We start from the raw sequence: 11,289 nt of genomic DNA on the forward strand, positions 1-11,289 counted from the left end.
AGCCAGTAATGCTGGTGGGCGGGCAGTCCCTCCGGACTACGCCGGAAGGTAGGGCGGAAGGCCCTCTTCAGCCTGCTTTCAGGAATCGTGGGAATGGGTGGGTGGTGGTTCGGATGAGAAAGTTGAGACGGACGAAATGAAGACAGAAGAGAATGAAAAATTATCTGTGGAATATTACTGTGTCAGCATTTGCCTAAGTGATCCAACGATACCACAGAAAAACTTGGATCAAGGCAGACGGACCCGGAATTAAACCGGCGTCCTCCCGAATGCTAAACAATGGTCTAAATCTCTAGGCCATGCCGCTCGGTTTTTAAAACGATCGATCCACCGATAAACAATACTTTTGGATTCTGCAAACTCACCAAATACTTCTTGCAGACGCTAAATAATTTCTAATGTTTTCACACCTTCTTTCCACAAAAAGAAAATTATTGCCCTTTGAGATTTTGCTGCGTCTTCCATGGTTACAAAAACAGTGATATGAAAACGCATTTAAATCAGTCGAACATCTAAATCAGACTGAACGATATTGCACTAAATAGTTGCATAAACATGTCAAGACGTGTCTAGCATCATTAACATTGCCTATAAGTTCTGCATAATTAATTTATAGCACAATTCCCACAACTTTGGATACATCCCTCGTATTTTGGCCGGTACACTATCTTCCTCATATCGACTTTAACATCTTTTGACATTGCTGATTATGCCCTTTCTGAGCATGAAAAATGCAAACTACATTTTCAAATTAAAAGGGGAATTTGCCCTAAGTATATACATGTTTGCAGTTGGGTAACCGTTTTTGAATTTTAAAGTTGCTTGAAATTGCCATAAGAAAAATACTTGTCTTATTGCTAAGAATTTACAGCGAAGCATTTTGTTCTATATTTATATTAAATTTATGAAGTATTCACAGTCTGCACCTTGTAGCATATAATTTTAAGGGAAATTTAACACACTTTTCTTTCTCGAGACAAAAGAACGAATAGATATAAAGATTATCTAAAAAAAAAATTAAAAATCGAAGGTTGTGGCAGTACATGTAGGTATACAGTCGGTATAAATGGAAGGGACTGCACTTCTGTTACATTTTAGAAGTTTATGGTTTACAGTGAAAGTTACACAAAAATGATTCTGCGCAACACTTTTGCAACTATAGTAATTATTTTTACATTAATTGGTAATTTGAGCGCGTCAAATGGATTAATGGATGCTTTGGTCAAAACAGATTATTACAACTCTGACTCCGATATTAAAACATTAAGCAGAATCATCGCAAAACAATTGAACACGAAGTACCGGATGCTTCTATATACTAAGTTTACTTCTACCATCGACGGAATTTTAAAAAATTCGAAAATGCCATATAAAATGGTTTGCATTGGAAAAGAAGACAGTTGTTTTAGAAGTTTTGAAAATAAATTCCAAAATGTAGAAAGCAATTACCTGTACGACTATTTGATCTTTTCTAATAACATTCAAGAACTGTCTGCTACAATAAAATTTATCACAAGTTCAAAAACATGGAATCCCAGTAACAGATTCCTAATAATTTCTGAGAGTAATATGAGTAAGGGTGTAATATACAGGGTGTAATAGAAATAAGTGCTGAGGAGGGACGGTGTGAAACAGATGCAATAAACAACATGGTAAATTCAGCAGTGTGGTTAAGGTCAAAGAAAAAGAAAAAGAAAATTAAAGTTATTTAAAATCCGGATCCGGTCCTGTGCGTGAATTGGCAACGTACGTGTCCACCGAACAGCGTAATGCGATAAAAGTTGTTCAGCTACATGGATAGAGATTCTCGATACCAAAACGTTTAAGATAAACCTAAACAATAATTTAGTACTACACATAACCTTTACACTAAATAAATTAAATAAATACATTAGACGCAGTACTATGTAAATGTTCGAACACAAAAGAAAAAAAGCGTAAGTAAGACATTAGTCGGTAAATGAGCAAAAATATACAAAACAAAGACTACACCAGCTAATTGAGTGCAGCGTTGCGGACCTTATTTATTTACCAGGACCGGAATTAAATTTATCTGTACTTTCAATTACGTTTTCCTCGAAAACGGTTAATTTTCGGACATACAAACATTTACTTAATTTTCATGTGTTATCTCTCTCTCTCTACCTCTATCGCCTCCTGCAAACTCGGCACTGATTTCTGTTACACCCTGTATACTATAGTAGCGCTATTTTTTTGTTAATTATAAAAAATATTTGATAGAAGAAATTTTCTGACGATATTTTTGTCTTAAGGTGAACATAACATTTTAAAAGCATTTTTGGAAATGAGATCGAAGCACATTCAACAAGTAATACTAATACAGGTCTTTAAAAACCAAATGCCTGGTTATACATGGGACTACATCAAATCAGAGAAGCTGAAATGCAACGACAATATTCGTTTAAAAACATTTAAGTTGACTCACAATCACACCACAGAGGACTTCTTTGACAAAAATGTTCCAAAAGAACGTAAAATATGCTCAGTAAGAGTAGGATGGAGTGACATTGAGAGAAGCATAAAACAGCCCTTTGCTATATTAAATATTCTAAAAGCTTTCTCAAAAATTATTGGTTTTAAACTAGTGAACAAAAAACCTAGCAAAGTTTATAGAAAGGAATTACAATTCAATAATTCACTTGGTGAGTATGTAATATGTAATTATGTAGAATTTCCTTTTTGCGGACTACTACTATATACTTAATACCAATTTGGAAGTACCCTGTTTCCCTAAAATGAGATCAAGTGTCATACTAATTTTACACTCACTTCACTGGGCTTGGTTTCAAGATAGATCAACATATACATACGAGGGCGGTTCAATAAGTACCCGTGTTTGAAGACAGAGGACGTTCCTGAGGGAAATTGGTGTTGTCATCGTGTGCTGCCATCTATCAAACAGCGCCAAAACGAATTTCAGGCTGAAGGATAAGACGAATAAGTTAGTTTGGATTTGGCAGCCATTCGACTGAGACGTGTGGTAACTCGCTGTTTTAGTTTTTGGATGGGAAAAAAATGCGAGGAGGTGAAAACAAAGTTGGATACTGTTTATGGAGACATTTCGCCATCTATGACCACAGTTAGATATTGCTTCAACGAATTTAAACGTGGGCAAAGATCCGTTTTTGATAGGAGCGACCAGGAAGCCGGACAAACGTTGTTACCGAGGAAATCATTTCACGGATTTTTTAGGAAAAGGAAGAACGATCACTGGACAAAACTACAGTGAGTTATTGGACCGCTTCGACAAAAAATTGAAGGAGAGACGGACGCATTTAACGAAAAAGAGGGTGCGTTTTCAACACGATAACGCACCGGCCATTCATCAGGAGTTGTTGCCGCTAAACTGCATGAATTACATTATGAACTGCTGCCGCACACCCCTTACTCACTCGATTTGACTCCCTGCGACTTCGTCTGGTTCCCTACCATGAAGAAATGACTCGCGAGAAAAAAATTTAGCTCAAACGAGGAAGTCATCGCCGAGACAGGGGGGATTTTGGAGAGTTCGACAAATCTTATTTTTTGGAGAGGTAACAAAAATGGCAAGGACGTTGGGAGAAGTGTATATTTCTAAAAGGGGACTATGTCGAAAAATAAAAAAAAAAATTAAAAAAAAGAGGTCTTCATTTCTAACACGGATACTTATTGAACCGCCCTCGTATTTGACTCCAAATACTTGCGACTTTATCAGACGTACTTCGTGCTTTAGTTGGGACGTTCAAAGTCTGCAATAAAATTGTCGCATTTACTTTCTTCTTTCAACTTACAAGTTAGACCAGAGCGGCTGCTGACAGAACGCCTACTTTTACTTACGACAGATGTTGTAGCGAATATCGTAAGCATAGAAAAGAGATGTCAGGTAGGAATTGCAGCGGGCACTAATAAAAAAAAAGGAATAACATTACACCAGTTGATGTTTAACAGAAAAGGATGCAGATAAGTAGAATTTTAGCATGTTAACAGCATCGGACCAAGAAAAGTTCAAGATTTTCAGGAATTTAGGAAAGTTGCTTGTTTAAAGATATAATTCCAACCAGGCAGTTAGAAATCCGACCCTGATCTTTTGCGTACCTAAGCAACCTCTAACCGCTACATCGCATACTATTATTCGGTTATCTCTTCTCATTTTCTTCTGTACTACTCATGAAGCATTTCTTAACCTAACAAGAGCGTGTTTAAAACGCAGCAGACTGCAGTCCTATGTTAAAACAAAACAGAAGATTCCTCCATTCAAACAGATAATTTATTGCCGACTAGACCAACTTTGATCGTTCCAACTGTACCAGTCAAGTTGCTTTTTCAGTAGGTCTTATTTTCGAGACAAGGATTATATTGAGACCATTTCATGGACACTTAAAGTACAAAATATTTTCTGCCATTGGAGATAAAGGGAAAGTTATTAAACTTTTGTTTAACATGACCAGTCAGTCTTGGAAATGACGACCTTATGATGATAATGTGATCAGCTTTAACTTTCTCTAAATGCTTGAATAATTTCTTAGTTTCAGTTGTAAAGGATTTAACTACTAATAGAATAGACATAAGTCCAAACGTCCTGTTTTCGTACAAAGTTCCAACTAACTCTGTGAGTGTGACATTCTTCTATAATATCATGGAAGGTTATTACTTGCTTCCTCAGCGGAAGTATGCGACTTATTGGGCGACCATTACTCAATTCAGTTGTCTTACTTACTTTTGGATTGGTGCAATTTTTATTACTTCAATTATAGTGCCGTTACTGCTTCTGCGTCTAAAGTTGTTAGAAACGTCTTTTTCAGTTCCGTTAATTCATTTCACAACGGACATATTTTCAATTGTTGTAACCGGAAGTGGAAATGTATCTCACAAATCCTTGACCCTTCGAATAATGCTGCTAACTGCGATTCTTTACGGATTTTATCTTAATAGTATCTATTCAGCCACAGTCAGTAGTGTTATTACTCAACCACCGCTGGAAAAGAAGGTCAAAACGTTCAAGGAACTTTATGAAACCAAATACGACATTCACTTCTACGAAGGGCATTTTCAATTTCTCAGAGAGACCGGGCATCCAAAAATGGCAGAATCATTAATGAAAAAATGGAAGAAACCACAATCCAAACGTGGGATTACCGAAATGGCAAGCGTCATAAAATCTCAAAATTATTCCATCGTTACGAATAGCTATTATTTAAAATTTATTAAAAACATCGACAAAGTGGAAAAGATTGAGTTTTTCGTAAGTTACTAATAAATCCTCATTTTCTTATAGTTATGGAATTTGTGCTTTAGCCGCTTTTGTCACGTCTAGACGTAATTGAAAATGATCATTCAATATTTTGTTTTTAAAAATTTTGTATAGGTACATTAGATATGCTTATAGTAGGTTTTTAAGTAGAAAAGGCAAAAGTTAGCAGCATTATTTTTAATAAAGCCTCTCCTTCCGACCCACCTATTTGAGAAAAATCTATTCGCGAATAGAGTGGGGGTGCTTCGTCCTGTTGGAACAATACCGAATCTGCTGGTATATTTGGGTTATAGCATTTGGGTAAAGGGCAGTTAATCTGGGTTAAAATTCGATGCATAATTAAGTCTGTTCTATGCTCGCGAACGGTTCATTTAGAAATTCGAAAAAGGTTGTTAGAGGTGTATGTTTGGAGCACGGCGCTTTACGGGTGCGAAATATGGACAGTGGGCGCGGCGGAAAAGAAAAGGTTAGAAGCGTTCGAAATGAGGTGTTACAGGCAAATGATAAGGACATCGTGGATAGAGAAGATCAGAAATGAAGAGGTATTAGAAATAGTAAGAGAACAGATGACTCTATGGAAGTCAATAAGAAATAGGCGAGATAGGTTGGTAGGACACCTTCTCAGGCATGAACGTCAAGTCAGAGACATATTAGATGCAGAAAAAGGAGTTATAGAGAAGTAGAGGTAGATCTATAGTAGATTAGATTACTGTTCGCAAATTGTTAAGGTTGTGGGTTGCTCCAGGGAAATGCGAAGATTAGCTCAGGATAGGAAAGAGTGGAGCTGCGTGTCCAACCAGTTTTAGGACTGACGGAGTTATGATGATGAGAAAGTGGGTGTTTTTATTTGAAAAATTAAAGTCGGTGGTAGTTGATTATTTTTAGGCCACCCTGTAGGTATACATGAATTTTTCATGAATTGATTTGCGTAACTGTAGCATGTATTTTGGTGTCGTAGGTTTTTAACAGTTTACTTGGATTAGCACTGAGTTATCTTAAGCACTCTTTGTGTAGAATATTTCTATAAATGCGTAACATTAAACACTTTTCAGCCGATTCAATATGCTTACGTTGGATTCGTGGTCAGAAGAGGGTTTCCAGTATTTGAAAAAATGAATCAAATTTTACAATGGGTTTTTGAAGCAGGAATTTTTGGGCATTGGCAGTTTCAAGAAATGTCTGCCTATAAACACGTGGCCGTGCCTGAATTGCAAAACGAAACAAGACCGTTGAAATTAAAACAGATTTTAGGAGTTTTCATCGCTCTAGCAATAGGACTTGCAATTTCTACGTTAATCTTTATTGGAGAACTTGTGGTTCATTTATTAATTACTAAAAAAATAATTTCCAAGTAGTTAGGGCACGTATTTGGAACAATTATAGGTATTTGGACTTCACAAAATATTATTGAGCACTTTACGCAAATAAGTACAGTTTCCGTTTATTCCCTGTTTGTGAAATCAAATCCAGATAGACGGGAAGGTTTTTTATTGCATATTCACCTTAGACACCTTGTCACACACAATACTTTTTGCACACAATAGATATCTATTATTATTTATATTACCGTAACTTTATTTACTTATATGCAGTTTCAAATTTATAATTTTAACATTACCTGTAAGTTCTAAGTAAGTTTGTTCTGGATATTTTGATAATTATACGTTTATATTTTTGTTTCAATGAAATATTTCATTTTTTTGTATTAAACTAATTATTATTTATAATAGTAATATACAAACATTCACAAAAAGTGTTTTCAATAAATTTTGTTCCTATTTTTAACACAATCTAATCTAAACTAACCCTGTATTTATTAAAAGCAAACAACTAATGTCTGAAAGTCATCTTCATAAGTAGTTCCATTAAAAACATAGAGGCGTGTCTCTCGATTTGAAAATAAAAAGAAGTTCATTCATTTCATCGACTCTTAAATAAAATCATAAATGTTCAGTCGTCCGTTAGGACCTTTAAACGAACGGAATTTTCGTACATATTCGAATGTATTTTCGGAACTATGTGGCTCATCGGATTCAATTTCTTCTTGAGAGTACACACGGTCATGTTTTTCGTCGTTTCTAATTTGTGATAGAAAATGACTCACAATATTTTTGTACTTATTTTGGATCATGCTTAATTCGTTATAAAGAAATGACGGATATTGACTCGTCACTATTTCCGGAGAAGAGTCAGGTTCATCAGGCTCACTTTCTTCCATTTGCGAATGTTCTGTTGCAACTGCACTTTCTTCGTAAATATTATTGTAACTAGATTGACAACTGCCTTCTTCATCTGTCCTCGAATCGTCCTCAAATGACATCTTCTGTTCTGATTCGGACTCTTTCGTTTGGAGTCGATCGTAGTCTCTTTTCAATTTCTTTTTCGCTCCGATCCCTTTGATATGCATTTCCAACATCTCCAGCACATGTTGTCTCTTGCTTTGTGACATGGGATAATATTCCTCGCTTTGTTGTATCTGGTGTAGATCTAGTACCAGCTCATCCGTCATTTCATGTAACTTTTGTTCTCTATCTGTCATTTGTAATGGTAAGACTCCTTCTCCGCTTATCATACGATTATTATCTCCTTCCATTTGTATTCCTCGTATTTTGAATTGGTTCTGGCCTCGCCGACCGAGCATCTCCTCGCTTATTTCCATCTCACTTTCCATTGGGCTATTGTTTATTGAGGGTCCACACGGCCATCGGATTGCTGAGTCTCCATTTCTCATGTTGTACGACATTTTCCTGCTTCCGGGTATTTCTCTTTTCAATTTGTTTATTCTTTCCCGTTCTTGTGTCCCTTTACCCTTAATTTGGTATGATGTTTCGGTTTCTTCCGCGGTTCTGTTTTGGTCCATTGATGGCGCCTGTGTAGTTGATGTTAAAGACTCTAAATTTGCTAATATGACTGAAGGCCCGTGTAGAAGTAAATTGCTCAATTTCAACCGCGACAAAATCGGCTTCGGTGAATAGTCTGATGGTTGTGGCTTGTAGTACGATTTTTCAATTCCTAAATTGGAATCCTTTGCAGTCGTTGATGGTATTAGGAAATTCATTGTATAATTCTTAGGATTCATTGGTATGTATTTGTCGTGGGACATCCGCTGTGAATAGAATATGTCTGGTTTTGGGGAAATATTCATTGCACTGTAGCTGGTCAATCTGGTTCTCTGGGTTCTGTTATTTCCATAGGACTCAAATACTTCCGAATTTGATTTTCTATCAATTTCAGGTCTGTTTGAATCATACATTTCTTCATTTCTTGACATTTCGTCCGACATACCTTTACGAATTTCATTTTCATTGATACGGATTTTCCCTGGTTCTTTATCGAAGTTTTTGGTTTTCGCAGAGGGGTTGCTACTCGCAGGAGTTTTGAAGCTAAAGTTGTAAGTCGCATTGGGTGACAAGCTCATGCTCGGATTAAGCCTGAAACTATACCCAAAGTTTTAAAACTGCTGCTCAGATAGAGAAATGTATACAATTTACCTGCGAAAGTTCAGAGGAACTCCGTCTACTAATTGATACACGGAATACAAGAATAGAATATCCTGCAAAAAGTATTAATTATTAATTGTAAAACACGAAAAATATATATAGTGTGTCTACTTAAGTTGGCAGCATATGGGAAACTTTTTGAAATGAAAACTTCTTTAGGGACGTTGGGCACCTTTTCGTAGAGGAAAATGTTATATGCCACCATATTATTGAAAACCAAAAACATACCCAGTTAGTGTGAATCTTTGTCTGCTACCATATAAAATATTAGATATTTATCTCACAGCGTTAAATTACAATGTTTAGAATAGAAAACCATGTATTCGGAAAAATTCACACTAGGCATGGGCGGTCTATTGCGGTCAATCCCCTTAATAACTGACACCGAATCCTTTTCTGTTTACCGATTGCAACCGCGAATAATGAAATTTTCAATCGCGAATACAGGAACTGGGTTGCAATTTTTTCGCCCTCGAATAATGAAAACGCGAATAAGGAAACCGTGAATAAGGAACTTTTACTGTACTCATATGCTACCAATTTAAGTAGACACACTGTATATATAATATGTGTGTGTATACGTTAACGCAAATATGTTTAATCCGTCATTGTATACAATTCTTAGGAAATATATATAATTCCTAAAATCGCCTGGAAATGTGTGAAAAATTATATATATATATTAGGGTGCTTCAAACAAAACTATTAATTTTTTTTTCTAACTCTTACCCCCTCAAATGTTTCTATTTGTTGTAAAAACATCCTCGCCAAACATGAGCACTATAGCTCAAATCTAAGGGGTGGCTATTTTTATTTTAGTTTCCCATTTAATTAACATAGGAAAAATTCTTTTTTGTTTTAAATTGAATTTACACATAATTTACGCAATTTTTTCCGAAAAACCGTTTCATATTCTTAAAGCTGAGTCTTTGAGCTTTACAAAACTCTAAGACAAACTATGATTATCTTTACAAAAAGACTAGTTACAGCCATTTAAAAATTACTAAATTTTGAAATTTGAAAAAATAGCTTGCAATTATTTTTTTTTTTCAAAAATAGATAATTAATATAAACAAATATAGAACAAAATTATAATCCATGATTAATTGTAATCATACGATTAGTTCATTTATCTCATTATTATCATGTGTGGTGCCACCTACACTACGTATTGAGAACCATTTTTGAAATTTGTAATATATAAAAATACAATACTGACTAATAGTTTGATTAAAAATTTTGAGGATTATGCAAAAAAAAATAATTGCAAGCTATTTTTTCAAATTTCAAAATTTAGTAATTTTTAAATGGCTGTAACTAGTCTTTTTGTAAAGATAATCATACTTTGTCTTAGAGTTTTGTAAAGCTCAAAGACTCAACTTTGAGAATATGAAACGGTTTTTTGGAAAAAATTGCGTAAATTATGTGTAAATTCAATTTAAAACAAAAAAGAATTTTTCCTATGTTAATTAAATGGGAAACTAAAATAAAAATAGCGACCCCTTAGATTTGAGCTATAGGGCTCATGTTTGGCGAGGATTTTTTTTACATCAAATAGAAACATTTGAGGTGGTAAGAGTTAGAAAAAAAAATTAAAAATTTTGTTTGAAGCACCCTAATATATATATATACATATATACACAAATATGAACTAGAACCACATAGACATAGATAACTCTGATTCCCAGTTTACTAACATGTTTTATTCATTTGATTCAAGGAAAGCATTAGTTTTATACATTTCCTAGTACAATATATATCGGAATTTCATACAAAAAATCTTTGAAACAATATTTTATAGATTTCCTAAATAGCCTCGGAATTGCATACATTTTCTAGGAATTGTATACATTTCCGGCAACATGTATAAATAGTAAGAAATGACAATTTAAAATTTACACGTAACACTCAACTGCACCTTGTCTTAAAACCGAAAATCAAAATTCATCCAAAAATTTTCTTGTAGTTTATACGACAATATTTCTACTGAAAAAAAATTATGAGCTCACCCAGCAAATTCGCCACATTTTTAAATAAGATAAAGATGCTTGTTTGCGAAATATATCCACTAATAGTAAGTGCACACTCTGATTGGGTAATAAAAACGCCAATTTACATGTTTGCAATAGAAAATCGTTTAACACATTGTTGCAAGTCCTAAATACGATCCAAAAACAACAAAGAAAAAAGCTGTTGCCACACTAGAATACAAACGATTCAAATGTTATGTTTGCGACTAAAAGTATAAAATGGGTAATTGCAACATATTCCTCTAATACTAAAGCAATTAAGTATCCTTCGATAATAAGATTTATGCCATCTTTTAATTGGACGTAATTTGACTTTTTATAATATTTATGCATTAATTACACAATCAACTAATAACAATTGTATAATTCAGATTGATTGACCTATAAATGACCAATAAAATTACTGTAAACGATCAATCGGAAATCTTTGACTTTATTAGTTTTTTATGTAGTTCATTCAAAAATATGCAAAACACATTGAAAATAGTATAATGAATTAATTACCCTT

At 34.5% G+C, this 11,289-nt stretch overlaps 1 protein-coding gene across 1 annotated transcript; it reads right to left on the reverse strand.

The window, feature by feature from the left end:
- Positions 1 to 6,724: 6,724 nt before the first annotated feature.
- Positions 6,725 to 11,024, reverse strand: LOC108737932. Its single transcript, XM_018471120.1, has 3 exons — positions 10,761 to 11,024; positions 8,743 to 8,804; positions 6,725 to 8,688 (listed from the first exon to the last, which is right to left on the reverse strand). The coding sequence occupies exons 1-3, from the start codon at positions 10,776 to 10,778 to the stop codon at positions 7,182 to 7,184; spliced, it is 1,587 nt and encodes a 528-aa protein (XP_018326622.1). The 5' UTR covers positions 10,779 to 11,024; the 3' UTR covers positions 6,725 to 7,181.
- Between the last annotated feature and the right edge of the window lie 265 nt (positions 11,025 to 11,289).

This window comes from Agrilus planipennis, unplaced genomic scaffold (assembly GCF_000699045.2).
Source record: "Agrilus planipennis isolate EAB-ADULT unplaced genomic scaffold, Apla_2.0 scaffold120, whole genome shotgun sequence".
Classification (NCBI taxonomy): Eukaryota; Metazoa; Arthropoda; class Insecta; order Coleoptera; family Buprestidae; genus Agrilus; species Agrilus planipennis.